General features: G+C 34.8%; 1 protein-coding gene across 1 annotated transcript in view; it reads right to left on the reverse strand.

Moving 5' to 3' along the window:
• The window catches only part of USH2A (usherin), a 1,059,501-nt gene that overhangs the window by 176,861 nt on the left and 864,199 nt on the right, over positions 1–18,441 (reverse strand). Inside the window, exon 58 of the mRNA XM_044674959.1 lies at positions 118–276. Coding sequence (XP_044530894.1) covers positions 118–276 — 159 coding nt within the window. The remainder of the gene's footprint in view (positions 1–117; positions 277–18,441) is intronic.

An 18,441-nucleotide genomic window follows, 5' to 3' on the forward strand; every position in this document is an offset into this window, starting at 1 on the left:
TATATATATATATATATATATATATATATATATATATATATATATATATTTGTTTTCATTTTTTGGGGGAAAATTAGACACTTGAATCAGCCCCAAAAGGGTTTAAATCTTGCTCACCATTTTGACATGCTTGTATCCTTACTTCATACTGTGTATATGGGGTTAGATTTTTTACCACAGTTAAATGATGGTAACCAACTGGATGGATCAATGGTGCCACACTACCAGGGTTTAGTAAGACATTATATTGTAAAGGCATCTTAAGGACATGTGTCTCTCCTGAAAAATAAAATTAAAATTAGTGAAATGGTCTAGAAATTCTTATTAATTAACAACAATATACATTTCAAATTGCATAGTTGGAAGATATTGCTGCTTAATTGAATTAAGACCTTTATGAATGTAAGCTTTATGATTTAAGCATCTATAAAAGAAATGAAAATAAATATATTTTCCCTAAACACAAAATACACTATTTTCTCTTCATGACTGGAAAAATAAAACATGCCATAACATTTTCTCTTAAAAACAAACCCAGGATAATTAGAAAATGCTTCATATTTTTCTACCTAGGCTTACTTACCCCCAAAGTACATAAAAAATATCAGTAGTTTTGCAAGTGACGATAATTTTTCTATATAGCATTGTGTATAGCATTCTGTCTGACACAGATTCTTGACATAATAGCCCATAAAATATCCAAATCATGGTATACCTAGAGACTTCTCAGTGCATCAATTATTGAGCCAGGACAGTCCATTCTGTCAGTGAGACTTATGGTCCTGTACATGAAATCCATATGAAATTTGTGTCCAAAAAATGTTAGTGCTCACTATTGCTGCTTTTGAGAAGAAAGGTTAGAGCCATATTTAGCCTCTTCAAAATATAGTGAAATGAATCAGGAATTATTTGATTTTATATTGTGGAGAAAGTATGTTCCCTGAATGCAGAAGGGAATCCCTTCCACATAGACCATATTCTCTTCTTAAATTTCTGTTCAAATGATTTTCTCTGCAACACCAAAAGTTGAAGATTTTTCTCTTCACCATGAGAAATAACAAGACTATGTGGTATGGCAGATAGAAATCTTGCCTTTAAGCTAGGAAGACATTGGTTCAAGTCTCATTTCTGAACATTCTGACTATTTGATCCTCATGCAAACTCTCAGTACTATAGACAACTTACGAAGACTAAATGGTAAAGAAGATGCCAACTTCCATTGCTAAAGTGAATTTTTTCACCTGGGAGATCTCAATACCATTGAAGTCACAAGTCTGGTTCCTATCCCCTATTATAAATAATGAAGTTTCTAGTTAGCTACACTGTCAAGATAAGAGTAAATAAGATAGATCATTAGATCAAAGGTCTAGAGCTGTAATGAACCTGGAATGTCATCTAGCCCAATTCCTCAATTTTATAGAGGATAATTCTATCCAGAAGGGCTAGGACTTAAATTCAAATATATTGACTGTTCTTTTCACTTTTCCCTACTAAATGCAAGACTCCACAGCTATGATGAAGTCAGGACCAAAAAAAAATTTAACTTGATTCTGATTAACATAGAACTAATATTCAAAACAAAGGTAAGAGATGATAAGAAGAAAAAGAGAGAAATTGGACTTTGAAATCTCTGAAATAGACCTTGAACATGCAATCAGGACAGGTTAACTGTTATGGAGAGTGGGCTAACCATTCTGGATGGCAATTTGGAACTATGCTCAAAGGGCTGTAAAAGACTGCCTGCCCTTTGATCCAGCCATACCATTGTTGGGTTTGTACCCCAAAGAGATAATAGATAAACAGACTTGTATGAAAATATTTATAGCCACGCTTTTTGTGGTTGCAAAAAACTGGAAAATGAGGGGATGCCCTCCAATTGGGGAATGGCTAAACAAATTGTGGTATATGCTGGTGATGGAATACTATTGTGCTCAAAGGAATAATAAACTGGAGGAATTCCATGTGAACTGGAAAGACCTCCAGGAATTGATGCAGAGTGAAAGGACCTGAGCCAAAAGAACATTGTACACAGAGGCTGATACATTGTGGTAAAATCGAAAGTAATGGACTCCTGTAGTAGCAGCAAAGCAATGACCCAGGACAATTCTGAGGGACTTATGGTAAAGAACGCTACCCACATTCAGAGGAAGAACTACAGGAGAGGAAACAGAAGAAAAACAACTGCTTGAACACATGGGTTGAGGTGGACATGATTGGGGATGTAGACCCGAAACTACCACACCAATGCAACTATCAACAATTTGGAAATAGGTCTTGATCAATGACACATGTTAAAATCAGTGGAAATACGCATCGGCTATGGGTGAGGGAGGTTGGGAGGTGAAGGGAAAAGTAAGAGCATGAATCATGTAACCATGTTAACTTTTCTAAAAAATAAATATTAAAAAAGTATATGGTTGAGAAGTTGAGAAGTTAGATGGAAAAATTATACTTTGAATATTTGAATATTACTTAAGAAGCTTTCATAATGTGACTTTAGACTAGAGACACTAAAAACATTGCAGCCTTAAGGACTATTCTAAAGACAAAACTTTAAACAATGATATATTACCACCAGGCAATGACTTAAAAATATTTAATAGATATATTTACCTACATAAGGAATAAGGAGGGTGCTTTAACAATGGTGTGGTTTAAGCAGAAGCTGGGGGAACCTCTTCTTTTAGATGTAGAAGGGATTAATGTATTTGAGGTAACGCAAGAATTAGAATAGATGATTTAAGATGTCTTTCAACTCTGAATCTAAAATTCTTTTTTTACACATATATTTGTTAAAGTAAGATTCTCAGGTATCTGTCTCCCTCCCCACACTAGAGAAGGCATTTTTTGATAAACATATTTGTATAAAACTATGTCTTGCATGTTTCTATTTATCAGTTGTTGTTTTTTTCTGGAGGTGGACATATACAAGCTTTTTTTTTTCAGAGTTCTCTCATTTTATAGGTGAGGAAACTGCAACCTAGTTGGGCTTAAATGACTTGCCCAAGGTCACACAGCTGGTCAGGAACAGATCTCAGATCTCCTATCTCTATATTCAATGCTTTTCCCTCTACATATGTTGCTTTATGATACTCAAACAAATAATAGATTGTCAACCCAGTTATATATATATATATGTGTGTGTGTGTGTGTTATATATAGTTTATATATAAATAGAATATTTAATATATGTATATAAAGAGTATATCTATATATCCACTAAGCTAACTGGCTTTAGTAAACACAATAACAATACTGAGTTTAAAGTTTTTCTTTAGTTATTGTGTGTTCACAATCCATGGACATGAGGTGAATAGCATCTAGTATATTCTATGAACCACTGCAGTAGCCATTAACAAAAGAACAGTCTCTGAATATGCTGTGCACACCTGGCCATAACAGTTACTGCCATAACATCATTTTTGAATATAAAGAGCAGCCACATATAATAAAGAGACCTCCTTCCTACAGATCATTGCAGAGAGAAAGGGGATTAGCAAAGGTTCAAAAGGGATTTAGCAAGCTGAAAATTGGAACTTCTTTAATCAGAAAGTCCTGAAGAAATCTGAATTGTGTTGTCTAGGAATCAAACTGGGACCAAGAACAGAGAAGGTAGAGTATTTCATGATATTCTGTGAATGTGATATCAACAATATTTAAGCTCAGAAGATTTCCCCTTTCTTCTTCTTATTCTTGATATGACTTTAGGGAAGGCTGCAACCAGCAGGACTATAGGTGGATAAGTTTTGGTTGGATTCCCCATTCAAACTTCACAGACAATGCTAATTCGGGTTCTTCAAATTTAGAATTCTTGATTTGAAAGGGGTTGGTCTGCATTTATTTACTCTATATTTATATGTAGTCATTGATGGTATAGATTCCATTTATGAGAAATTCATTAAACACTTAAGAGAACTCTAAAGAACATGGAGTATAATTAATGGTACAGTGGGTAGAGTACTGAACTTCAACTAGGAAGACCGAAGTTCAAATACATCCTCAGACATTTATTAGCTACCTGACCTTGGACAAGTCACTCAACTTTTAAAAACCTCATCTATAAAATGGAGATAAAAATAGTGTCTATGTTCTGAGATCAAACAAAGGAATATTTATGAAATCCTTTGTAAACCTTAAAAGCTACAAAAATGACATTATTATGAATAAATTTATCATTATATACTATATTAAAGTAAATACATTCATTATGACTTCTATTGGACAATATTCTGTTACCCTAGTTTTTGCTATGTTACCTTGAGTAAGTTATTTTTTTTTAAACCTTAGGTTCCTTAACTAAAATATGACAAGGTTAAACTAGATCAGGGATTCTTAACCTTAGAGTCTTTGAACTTGTTTTTAAAAACAAATTTGAAAACTGTATTTCAAAAAATTACTGTCTTTTATAATCCTATGTATTTAATTTTAAACAGTGAAAAACACATTTTTTTTTCTGAGAAAAATGGACTTCATCCATAGCCAGATTGACAAAGGGGTCTATGGCATAAGAAACTTTAAGTGCCCCAGGAATGGTTAGGACATAAAGGTTCCTTCAAACTTTAATCCACATTCTTTTGGAGTTACTATAAGTATTTCAAAGTAGGAAAATTTATATCTTTGGAAGAAATATTTTTCCCGAGACTTTTCATAATTAATATATGTCTCTGTCCACCCGCACCCCGTACCTCGTGAGATACAACATGATGTAAGAGATGGAAAGCCGGTCTTAGAGTCAGAAAAACAAAAATCCTGCCTCTGATACATCTTGGTTTTGTGACTCTGAGCAATTTACTTAGCCTATAAATTCCTTTCTTTCTTTAAAAAAAACTCTTACTTTACATTTTAGAATCAATACTATGGTTCTAAAGTTCTAGGGCAGAAGAGCAGTAAGGGCTAGTAAGGTAATGAGAGATGAATGATTTGATCAGGGTCTCATAGTAAGGAAGTGTCTGAGATCAGATTTGAACGCATGTTCTCCCATTTATGGGTCTGACTCTCTATTCCTGGAGCTAGCTAGCTGCCTTCACCTTTTAAAAACAAACACACAAAACCTAATTTTCATCTTAGTAAAAACACTAAGACAGAAAGGCAAGAGCTAAGGAAACTAGGAAAAGTGACTTGCTCAGGTTCACTCAAGAAGTGTCTAAGGTCAGTTTTGAACTCAGATCCTGGCCTGACACTCTATTCACTGTACCATCTTGCTGACCCTGTAACTTTCAAAGGCTCTAAGCTCCAGAGAAGATATCCTCACCTGTATTCCTCACATAAGAAACCTAAACCAAGGAAGTCACAGGTCTTGTCTCTTTCCCTATCCCCTATCACTCAGAAGCCAATCAAACAGCATCCGGTAGGTATGCACAGACATCATAATAAAATGTTTAAAATACTTAGAGTTAAATAATGTCATCAAATGAGTAAATCAGGGACCTTTAATGACAATTTGGAAGAAATCTGTCGCTAGCCCCTGTTGTCTAACAAAAGGGAGCTTTCTGCTGAAAAGGGATAACACCTCCTGGTGCTGAGAGGGATCATCCTATATCATAAGTTTATAAATTATATACACACACACATACATAAACAAAAAGCCCAAATCATCTTCATATTGGTTTAAGTGGGGCTCTTCCAAGCAAGTGTGTTTTTTAAAAACCTTAGTTAATGTGAAGGAGATGCCCTTTATGTGTGATGAGTATGTAAACAGAAAATATTCCTTTAAGCTGTGAACAAGCCAGAAAGTGACATGCATTTACTGAAGGAAAGAGGGGGGCAACAACACTGTCATAATTCACAGGACACTGACATGAAAACCTCCTGTGTTCTTGCATACCCTCCACCATCTGCAATGAGTCTGAAGGTGCCTAGCCCCCTGGTATTCTGATGCCGAAATGAAATGAAATGGGCATATTTGTTTAAGTCAACTGGGAGACCACACGACTTGGTTAGTTCCAGAGTTCATAAATTTCTGTCAGAATAAAAGCAGCCATGAAAGCAGAAGTGAACCAATTTACCCTAAGTGCAAATGGCAGTTTTGTTATTTGGTGTCAAAGTTACCAGGAGCACAATGACAACCTGCCATAACACATTTTCATGTTCACTAAAGAACAAGGAATCCGTTGGTTAATATTCCTAGCAATACTCCTTTTCATAATTTACAACAACTAGATGCTGATAGGTTATTTAACATTTATGAAGTTAAGATGTAATCAGAAAAACCCTGATTATCTTTACAAATAAAAAAGTTAAATTATTCAACTTTTTTTTTCTTGGTGGCTTTATTTCACAGCAGGTGCACACTTTGCAATGGGACAAGTCAATCAAATGATCTTTCTTTTTTCCTTTTCTTTTAAGGAGACAGAGCCAGGACAATTCTATGAGGAAATCTATTAATTCAGCATGACAGCCCTATTTGCTTTAAAACAGTGGTTGCTTTTAACATGGAGTTTGTAACAAATCAAGCTTGATTCTCTTTATGGGCTGGAGGTTGTTAGTTATTCATTCTTTGGAGTGTGGAAGTGGAACAAGGGAGGCGGTATCGTATGGTGGTTAGAGACCTGGCTTATAGTTCTGCCTCTCTTATGCATTTTGGTTGTATGACCTAGGCGAAGACCTTTGACATCTTAGGGCCCCCTTGCAACTCAATAAGGCCATAGGGGTCAGAACTGTTCAGATCTTATTGGTACAGGGGATTTCTCTACTGGCAGTTCTTCTTACTAAAGAAATCAGAGGAAAAATATTGTCTCTGTTCCACAAGCATTTATTTAGAATCTGCCACGTGCCAGATCCAGTATTAGATGCTTAAAGATACAGACACAAAAAGGAAAAAAAAATCTTTCCCTCAAGGAGAGTATGTTTATAGAAGGAAAAAAACACATAAAAACAAATCTATACATAGTAAAGATGAGTAAAAGAGGAGGGCAAGGAATTAGGGTCATCAACAACTAAATTTCCTTCCTCCCACTTACCTCCATCACATTCTTCCCTCGTTCAGGTTGTAGGATTAAGAGGAAAAAAGAATCCGTGAGCCAAAATTAGCCTGTCAATCAGGCAAGAAGAATAGTGTGGTTCAGTGAAAAGAATATTGGATTTATAGTCAGAGGACCTGGGTTGAAATCTCAGCTCTGCCCCTTCCTACCTGTGTGACCTTGAACAAATCACATAAGCTCTATGGGCATCGGGTAACTGACCTGTAAAAGAAAGGAGATGGACTAAATTCTCTCTAAGGTTCCCTATATCTTTAAGTCTATGATTCAGTTGAGTGCCTTTTGGCTAGCTCAGAATGAAAAGAGAACAAGCAACAGGGTTGAAGAGGAAAGCTCTGGCTCTGAGTGTGAGTAGATCAGGCTTCAAGTCCTAACTTCATTACCTACTACATGTCTATTGGTGTGAGTGTCATGGAATCACAGGATTTAGAACTGTAGGAGATTTTTGACATATTCTAGTTTACCGCCACCACCCAATATTGCAAAGAAGGAAACTAACACCTAAAAAAATTTAGTAACTTGTTCAAGATCATCCAGAGGAAAAGAAACTGAGGCAGATTTCTGACTCCAAACACAGTTTTCCTTAATCTAGTTTCTTCACTTGTAAAATCATAATATCTTCATTTTCTCATAAGGTTGCTATGAAAGTATTGCTTTAGAAACTTAAAAGTTGCATATAAATGTGAGCTATTATTTTTCTCCCAATCCTTCTAGATTGCATGGTTCATGAAGGCGGGGACCCACATCTCATTTAGATATTGTATCACACCTCAGTTCCTGCAGAGCATTCAGTACCTCCTTCAAATACTTTGTACTTTTTCAAATATTTGTCATATGGTCAGCATGGATCCTCTCTGCACTCACACAGATTATAACGTCTCTATATGTTAGTGGATACCCTTTGGAAATTGCTATGGCCAAAAATTTAATCATCCTACAGACAAGCTGACAATGAGCCTTTCCAAATATGGTTAGGTTGGTCTTTGGATGACAGATATACAGACCATCATTATCATGTGCATCCTTGACAGATTTCTATTCTGGAAGGATCTACTGAAGCTGATCTTCTACTGGTCTCCAAGAACACAAGGATGTAACCTCATAATATGATTTAAAACAAAAATGATTATTGGATGCAACTCACAGAATCTGAATGATATGCAATTAAAGATAACTATTTTAGCTTTTTGAAAGGTATATCATCATAAGATCATACAGCTAGTCAGACCAGGTTTACATACTTTTTACACTTTTACACTTTACATACTTCATGTGTAAAATAAATAAATGATCTGGAGCATGGTTCTAAAACATCCAAAGGAAACAGTATATAAGGTATAATGTCAACACAGAAAAAAGATGATCACATCCCAAATCACAATCACCACCCTTTTTTGCTCATAAACAACTGCATTGTTATTAAATTATAAACCAGTCAGAAGGTAACAGCAGAGAGCTGGAAGCCAGCTGTTGATAGCATCAGATGGAAAGCAACCATGAACAGAAAGTTTGCTATGAAGAACTGAAAGTCTTTATAGGTGTTTCCACCTCAAAACATCTTTAAGACCATATCCAGAAGAAGCTAAGAGTTTACCATCCCTTTGCTTGTACTTTGCCTTTGGCTTGAGATGATACCTCCTTTCTCTTCAATCTGCCACCCCATTACCATTTTCCTGATTTCTTGCCTTATGAGGATATTCTCTACTTCCTTATGAGGATATTCTCACTATGAAAGTGAAACCTCATTTTCTGTCTTAAAAGATAATATTTGTGAATCACTGAATATAGTGTCTGGACCATAGTAGGTGCTTTATAATGCTTATTTCCTCCCTTCTCACATTATGATTACCTTCAACTTCCTCTGTGGGTTCCATTGCTTACTTTTGATTTTTGCTCTTAGATAAGGCAGAATGATCAATTTACCCTTCTCTCACCTTCTCCAAACCCCTTCTATATGATTGAGATCAACTATCCCTCTCTTCATTGCCAGAGAGATGATTTTCTCAAGCCATCCAGGCAATAAAGTAAATATGACCTTGAGAGAAACATCTTCTCTTTTTCCCAATTGTGAGGTGTATGTATCTTGTGTTTATAATATTGATCTTGGGGTTCCCAATATCAGACTAGAAATGAATAAACACATATATTTTTTCCTGCACTTGTACTGGTGTTGCAGTGAGCAATAATGTTCCCTCAACATCACTATCCATACCTTCATCCCTATAAACAATGTCAAGTAATGTACTGAACTGGAAAACTATCCCCTGCCATCCACTTCCCTTTAGTAAACTGGTGATGATTGAGGGCAAAGGTTGTGTCTGCAAGGAAATAAGTCTATTTATTGAGTTCGGGGCGGGGGAGGCAAACAAAACTGATCTTTATAAAATCTGTTCCAATGATCAATGAAGGTGATAGGTCAAATGAAAGCTCTAGCAGATGTTCTGGGACTTAGCCCAATCCTGTACAGTATTGGAGGTAGAGGGTTCCTTGATTGAAGAATATTATGTCACAATGGAAAGCCCTCTTCCCATGAAGTTCCCAATATAATTGGGGTCAGAATAAGGGGGAACAAGCTCAGACTAGAAATAAGGAAATAAGTCAAGGGAGGATCCAATAACATAAGCACTGATAGACATCAGAATATGCAAAAAATGGGATGTTCTGTCACTGATCCTGCTCCCAAAGTCGGATATCCTGATGGTCTGACTTTTAAGCTTCCAGTTTTAGGCTCATTCAGTAAAGCTCACAACAATAGCTTGGGTCTATATAAATGATAATATGTTCCTTATATTCCCACCCTTATTAGGGAAGTCTCAGAGGCCAAAGAAAGAGGTAAGAACACTATGAAGACTGCCCAGATTCCTTATCCCTTGGGGGACTCATCAGAAGGCTTATAGCAACCAATTGTATTTAGATGGGAAAGACACTTTTCCTGAGTTTAGCTATAATAGCCTATGAAGTTTATCAGCATTATATAACCAATGAAAGACTCCAGCTCTTTCAGATAAAAAATGCCCATACATGCCTCAGAATCTAAGGAGGGTGGAAAGGGAACTCAGTTTTAGAGTGTTAAGCCTGACCAAATCTCAATGGAAGAGATGCATTTCTCTTATCTTTAGTAGTATAAGTCTTAAAATCCTTGGTTAATTCCTTCAACTTAAGAAATTCACACTCAGTTCAACTAAACATTGGCTGCCTCTATTGCCCATAAATGAATTGGCCAAGTATCTAAAGTCACTTCATGCTTATGGTGATATTTAATTTGTAGGTAAGTTGTTTTCTTCTATGTCAAGTGTAGCTGGTAGAAACAACCACTCAACTGAAGTAACAGGGCTGACAATCTGTGTTCTGCCACTGAGACTCATAAAGCACTGGGAATACCTGTCCCTTCCTATTCTATAACCTAGCCAGGTTCATTTCTCAGGGAACCTGATGTTTCCTCAGGAGGATGGGCTTCTCATTCTCACATTCATTGGTTTATCACCACCGTTCTGAATATTTGGGGACAATTTTATTGCTTCCCCAAAAGGGGGAAAACAGTGAAAAGTACCCATTATATAAACATAAATTGGATATGAAACAAATGTTTAAACCCATGAGAAAAAGAGAATGAGAAGCTAAAAAATATTTAATATTAGAACAAAATTCAAAAAATATTACTAGAACAATCAGTCAGAAGAATAGAATAAACTTTTGTTAGGACATAAAAGAGAATTTACCAGGATGGTAGCTGGCCATTTTGTTTCTACTAAGCATAGCCCAATTAAATGATAAGCTTGATCTTCTTTCTGAGGATCTCTTTTTTACTGAGTCAATGCTTCCTGAGATTTCAGTCCTCTCCTGTTGATTACAATGACAACTGATTCCAGTAATCCCTGTCATTGTTGTAAACTTGCTCCTTCTCCTGCTGATGCACTCTCTCTCCTTTACCCAGAGAAGAAGAAAATGCTAATTACCTTTACTGCAAACATTTTGCTGCTTATAAGATCAATGATAAAGGAATGAAGCATACAAGGTGTGCAAAGGCAGCCATGGGTCCCTATCCAAGCATGGCTATTTGACTTCCTATCCTACTACATGTGGAAAGTGGTGACATCTGTGGCCATCATGTTAGGGATATAGAAGGACTTTCTTTGGGATACTACCCTGAAATTTGTCACCTGAAAAACTGGAGCTAAGAGAGACATTAGGAAACCATCTACTCTATTAAAATGTCCCCATTATCTAATAACAATAATAATGATAATAATAATGATGATGATGACATAAAAATACATGATCTACTGAAGTAGATACCTGGCCAGAAGATATTCTCCACCACTAAGCTTCCACATGACTGCCAGGAATAGTGAATGAACAAACATCAAGGAAGATGAGAGTAAGGGCACCTACTACACTTCAATATCCCTTAATTGCTTCCATTTCACTATCAGAACACACCTTGGCATAGTATATATGGCAAATATATCTTCCAAATTCCAATAGGGGTAGGAAGTTGGGAGCTGTTGCCAAGATGAAGACTCAGTACAGAAGTAGCCATCCTGTTATTACTGAGAAAAAGGATGGATTGCCATAAATATGAATTTTCTTCCATTCAAATTTTCTACTTGTGAAGCAGTCTTTTTTTCATTCTTGATTTGGGTTATATTATGTAATTGAGACTTCAGTTTCTATCTAGGTTGACTCAATAGAAAAGAAAGCATAATACTGGAAAGTAAAAATTGAACTTGCCATGTAGGTTGGCTATTTTGCTTTGAAAAGTCAACAGATGCAACCACTGATGTCATTGAGCTTTTTAGGATACTGCACTTGAAAGTTATGAAGTTAGACCAAGCACTGGTGGTGGATTATCACACTTAAAATAGGAATGCTTCTTTGGAAGGTAAAATGATAATTATAATTCCAAAGGTAAAATATTTGAGTTAAATTTATAGATGAGTGTATGGAATTATAAAATATCTCTATTGTCTATAGACAGGTGATAGATACCATGATGAACTATCCTCTAATCCAAATTTAATTAATAGAGTTATATTTTTAAACAAAATTAATCAAAATGATTGTCTTAGCAGAGCAACCCCAGAGCCCTTTAAAAGATGAAAGATGCAAAAGGGAAATTATTATTTCAATAGGATGCATGAAATTTAAACAATTGGATTGTCATGAAAAGAATAAGAGTAGGATTCAACTGCATTGTTAATTAGAGCATGATTACGGGTCATAACAGTTTGATACAGTCATCACTTTAATGTACTTGAAAATTTGATTCTCAATTTCAGACTTTTGATAAATCTGAATGTTTAGATTTCCAAACAGCAGGGAGTATGTCTATTTTCCATTCTTGTTTTGTATGAGCCAACCAAGTTTCCTGAAGCAATTCTATATTTAAGTGCCACCCCATCTGTTTCCTCACTTTCTCTAATTTCATTCTGCTCAAGATAAAATCTATAAATCCTTTACCTGATTTCAAAATAATACAGAAGTCCAGACTTGACTTATAGGTGGTTTATATTCCCATTGTCAAGCTAAAATAGCAATTGGTCTAGCAAAAGTCTTTGCTACTCTTTCTATATAACTTAAATGAAGCTTTGAATATTTGAAGGTAAGGATCATAAATTGCCCATAATACAAAATTGGGAAACTTTGGGGGCAACAAAGAATCAGAGTGGAGGTAATCCAAAACAGAAAATAGTGTATCTGGCTTCAAGATATATAGAGCATGAGTGTGTGCATACGTGCATGCGTGTGTGCATGCATGTGTACATGTGTGTGGTGTGTGTGTAAAGTACATATATTGGAAGATTGCTATATTTTCAACTTAATGATAAATCTATACTTCATAACTGAATCGTGATAGTTTAAGTTTTATTTCTTTTCCGTTGCTAAATTGGCCTCAGTTTCTTCTTCTGTAAAATGAGTGTTATAATTGTTCTGTTTCTCATTTTACTAATAATGTACAGGCTTTCTATTTGTATTTAATCGAACTTGTTTTTTTGTTTTGTTTTACTTCTTGCAACTTGCAAAAATTTGTAACAAATTTAAATGATTGTCATCAATCCGAAGCTTTTTTGGAGATTCATTTTTCACTGAGTTCATGAAAACATTACCTATAAATGACCGGATTATACTCCTGGATCTTTGGTATTTCATAGATTCCATTTCTATAGATGATCAGAAAATTTTCTCTTCCTCCTTTGGTGCTTGTTTCTTTGCAGTTCAAGTCCTTGAGACAAAGTTTTTGATGTTGAAATTTTAAATTGTTCCTTGTGTTGCTTTTTTGTTAAACCCTCACCTTGCTTCCCTACTGCTTTAGCTAGCACTGAGAATTTTTATTTCCATTTAATTTCTTCTCTTTAACCAGTTATTTAAAACACATACTCATGCCTACAAAACTGAACTACTCACACTGGCATTAAATTTAGAGAGAGGAGGGACCCTATTCCTAAAGGCTTGGGGAAGGAGTTTTCCATTCATTGCAAATGGGGGTTGGAACAAGTAAGGGAGGTAGTGAATCTGATATTTTCAGAAACCTCTAGATCATATGAATCTCAACTTGAACTCTAGAATCATTTTCTTTTTCTTTTGTAAAAAAAAAATAATAAATCTACAATCCTTCTAGCTGCAGCGCAAGTGTTCCTGCAGCAACACTTCTACCAAGATTACTTACTTCCCCAACTCCCACTAGCTCTGGTGAGTTGGGTCCTCAGATATCAGTTGATTGCTTCTCTCCTCAGGATTCTAGGGATAACTGAAAAGCTTAGGTTCATTTGAAAGGACCCTAAATCTGTGTTCCCCAATATCAATCAGTGAATTGGCATCAATTAGCTTTTTCAACTGGGTATTTAACCAACAGCATTGTTAAAAGAACTTTGAAAGAATTTAGAATTCTGTTAAATACAGTGACCCACCAAGATTCCAGAGAACTCTGAAACTTGCTACCCACTTCCCACCAAACAACTGATGGTCTCAAACATGAATTTTTCTTACTCTCCTCTAAACACTATACATTCCAGCAACATTAGCCTACTTCTGTAGTTCCTCTAGTGTCTGTCATGCCTGGAGGCTCTAGTCCCTCACCTGTGCCACTAAGGTTTCCTTGACTTTCCTCAAGACTTTGTTCAACCTACCTATTCCAAGAGGCTTTTCTTGCTTTCCCAAGTGGCCAGTGCCTACCCTCTATCAGAGTATCTTCCTTCTACTTGGCATATATTATATATCTATTGTTATCAGGTTGTCTCCCATTTTCTAAGTCAGTCCTTAAGGTAGCTTGTATTTTTTGGCTTTGTTTGTTTCTCCAGAGCTTAGTAGAACACTTGGCACATAGTATATGCTTAATAACAGCCAGTTGGCCCATTGAATGTTAGAGCTGTTAGAATTTGGATTGCATATAGGTGCACCCTTAAAAAGCCACTTTTGGTACCTAATCTTCCCTATCACTAAAAGATTCCTACAGCACACCCTTATACATACCCATAGTTTCCACAATACATACATGCCATTGTATTAAATCTGTATCAACACAGTAACAAAACTGTCAGGTGAAAATGGAAAACTCAGTCACTCAATGGCCTGATTGTATCTTTATGGTACAAAAAAATTCTGGCTCATTATTTTCATTGAATTAATTGGCTGTTTAGGTATTAAACAAAACTATGATTTAAAAGATAGTAATAATTGCTCACATTTATAGAGCATATTACAGATTTATAATGTAGGCAAGTTTATGAAGGATGAAATTTATCAAGTTGATAATGCAATTATATTATCCCCTTTTATAGATGATATAACTGAGGCTGACAGGTTAATTCACTTGCCTGTATTCCTACGACTAATAATAATGTTGCTGGGTGGTCTTGTTTGTTTGAACTCCAAGTCTAATACCCTTCACTATGCCAAACTGCTTAAGTCATGATGACCAAATATTGACTGAAATACTAAAATCTTATTAATTTAACTATCTTTTGGCCTATGCAATTCCAAGTGGTTTGATTTATTTGGTTATAGTGAAGACAGAAATCATTCTGAAATAGGAGAAAAAAATGTACACATAGAAAGTCCTTAAATATCTGATGAAACCTACACTTGTAATATAATTTCATTTCTTTAAAAATACTTATATTTCTACTGCTCTTAAATATTCAGAACCAGAATTTTAAAAAAAATCTAAATCATGACAAAATATGAGGTGCTTTCCAATAAACATCAACTATAAATTATATACAAGTCTACCTGTTTACTCCAGTTCAAAATCCTTCTAGGCAGCAGAAAAAAGATACTTTAATTTAAGATTTTAATCTTTTCATATATTACAGAGTTTCTGTAATGGATTTTGTGCTTCTCAAAACTAAAAGATTGACAGCTCTAGGTATTATAGATTTATTAACCATTGGTTAAATGGTGAGAGTCAGTGAAAGCAGTTTCACAAATTCCACTATCTTGGACTTGAATGAAATATGTTCTATTGAGCCAGAGGTAGTTAAGAGTTGAGAATGTACTAAAAAAATCAGTAATAATTGTATATTTTTTCCTTTATAAATTTACATGTCATTCCAAGATGGCCCTTTATAAATATAAACATTGCACAAAATATTAAAAGGAGATATTTATTAAACTCATAGAAAAATGAATAAAATTATAGATTTTAAAGAGAGTTTTTGAGAATTTATTAACCTAACTTAACAGGAGGTGAATAAACTCTGTTAAAGACAATGAGAAGCAAAACATTGCTAAATATTAGGGTATAAAAAACACGAAAGTGGACTTCTGGATTATGTGACAAACAAAATTGAAGATTAGGGATTTTCTTTTGTCCCCATCTACTCTCAAAAATACCCCAAAGAGGAATTATGTGCCAGAGGTCAAACAAGTAATGCTGTTTCCAGAGGAAGAATAACCCCAACAAGAAGTAAGGGTAAAATTAGAACCATCCTATTTAAGCTCTGATTCCTTAACATGGTAGAAATACCTTTCAATTGACTAAATCAGAACTCAAGTGAACTTCGATTTTGTCCAACCACATATGGAGGAATATGTGAGGTTATACTTTCCTTCTATCTGGTATAGCCCCTGGATCAGAGAATCCATAGAGGTAAAAACTCTATCCTGAAAAACTATGCTATCCTTCTCATAGCCTGAAAAAGGGTGTCAGACATGGTTTCAACCAGAGAACTGAAAAATGAAAAAAAAAAAAAAAGAGGCCTTCTCTGCTGGACTGCTCTGGACCTGAAGGACAGGGGAATGAATAACAGTCATGGCCATCTCTCTTCTTCTAGGAGCTACTGAGAATAGAGGCCCAAGTCAGTGAAAAGTAAATTCCCACTGTGGGAAGGCACTGATATAGCATTGAAATTCAGCTTCCAAGAGGAAACCTTACATCAAAACAGAGTCAGAAAGTGAATAAAAGGGATATTTATAAGGGGGAAAAAGGATTTACAACACCAAAATTCTCAGGAGGAAGAAAATGCTGTTATGAAACTTGAACATAAGCAGATAAATAAATAGGGAGGATACTCAAATTAGAAGGAAAATTGAAAACTAAGCCATTATTGCAAACATCTCTAAATAAATATTGTAAGATGAAGAAAACTGATCCATCTGATGAAATACAGAGCTCCATGGATTCCCCAGAAATCTGAGAAATGCAGTGGTGTACTCCTTATTGGCTCAAAAGTGAAATCAGAATCTGGAAAACAATTAAAGGAGAACAAATGGAAAATTTTATGGCATTTACCTCAAGATCAATTAGTGAAATACAAAATAAATCCATACTTCAAAAAAGCAAAAGGGATTAGTAATAAAAATATCATAAAGGGAAAGGCAATTTGGTTGAAAAGATACAAAAAGCAATATTATCAAAAGAAACACATTATCTCTACTCAAAAGAGTATCAAAGCATGAGGTCAAAAAATAATAGACAAAGAGGGGCAAAACCAAAATGGCAGCTTAGTAGCAGGGAAAGCTTGAACCTTTCCAAGAATCTTCCAAAGAAATAATAGACAAAGAGAATAATGCTTTCAAAATGATATAGATTACAGTTTTTTTTTCCAAATCAGAGAATGTTCTTTATACCATTTGGTAGATTTAAAAATTATCTTATGTTAACCTTCAGCATAATTTGTTAAGAGAGAATGAGATACTTTGGTTGACCAAATCTTGCTTATTATACTAAATTTTTTATATTCGTGGTAATTTTAGTTTTTGAATTAGTAATAGTTTTCACTAGATATTTTAAATCTTCTAGACCAAGAACCATATATAGCTTTCAGATTGATTTCATTCAGTATGCAGGACAATGAATAAACCCTGATCTTATTTATTCCTTTAGTTGAAAAAAACACAACAAATCTTTTTAAGACTTCAGTAGTGATCTTTTAAAAAGTCTTAGATTGGGAATATTGTCTATGAAAATCAGAAATGATTTTCTTAATAAAATGAGATGTTATATTGACCATTTTTCAGAATAGAAATTTAAGCTGTTTTTTAAAAAAATTGAACTGAAGAAGAAAAAGATTTTCACAAATATCCATATTGCCAAATGTAGATAGTAATTGCAAAATTATTTTAAGTTCTCACTGTATTTATCCCTTTTATGTATAAAATGTTTGGTGTTTTGCTTGCCTTTACTTTTCAAGAATAGCACCGAGAGACATTTTCCTCTGATAGATTTTGAAAATATATAGGTCATTTCCTTTTTCCTTTCATTTTTCTATTCTCCTTTTTCTATTGCTTAATTGGGTTTATTGTGAAAATATATTGTATTTATTTAATAGAAGGAAGTAAACAAGCATTTATTAAGCACCCACTCTTGTAGTTTTCACTGTGCTACATGCTTTACAAATATTAATCTCATTTTATTCTCACAACAACCCTGGGAGATGGGTGCTATTAGTATTTCTAATTTTTACAGTTGACAAAGCTGAAAAGACAGTGGTTAAATTACTTGCCTGGGGCCACATAGCTGGTAAATGCTTAACGCCACATTTGGACTCAAGTTTTCATGACTCCAAGTCCAGAACCCTATCCTGACTATGTTCCTCTCTACTGAGATATCACTTTTATTTTTTCAAGTTAATATGTGAAATAAAATAGTTAATATGACTCCCCCAAAATTATAGATTCAAATTACTCAAATTGATGAATGAAGTCAACAATGTGGGTATTCCCACCAAAGCTGCAGATCACAATTCATCTGTGTCTGTCCATCCTAAGAGACTGTTGTCCATATTCTTGCACAAGTTCAATGTGGGGAACTACTCAATATGCTGAGGAACTTCTTTTATTTTTCTTTCTATCAGAAAAATGTCAACTGGAGTCTTAGCCTTCCTCTAAATTCACTCTCTTTCTTTCCATTTGACCATTTTGATTTCCTTCTAACTCCAAAGTTAGAAGAAAAGTCAAATATTTCCCTTTCATATGTTGGACTTGCCTAGATGAGATAGTCAATGTTCTTTTCAGATACATGAAA

Source organism: Gracilinanus agilis, chromosome 4 (genome assembly GCF_016433145.1).
Source record: "Gracilinanus agilis isolate LMUSP501 chromosome 4, AgileGrace, whole genome shotgun sequence".
In the NCBI taxonomy this organism is placed as follows: domain Eukaryota; kingdom Metazoa; phylum Chordata; class Mammalia; order Didelphimorphia; family Didelphidae; genus Gracilinanus; species Gracilinanus agilis.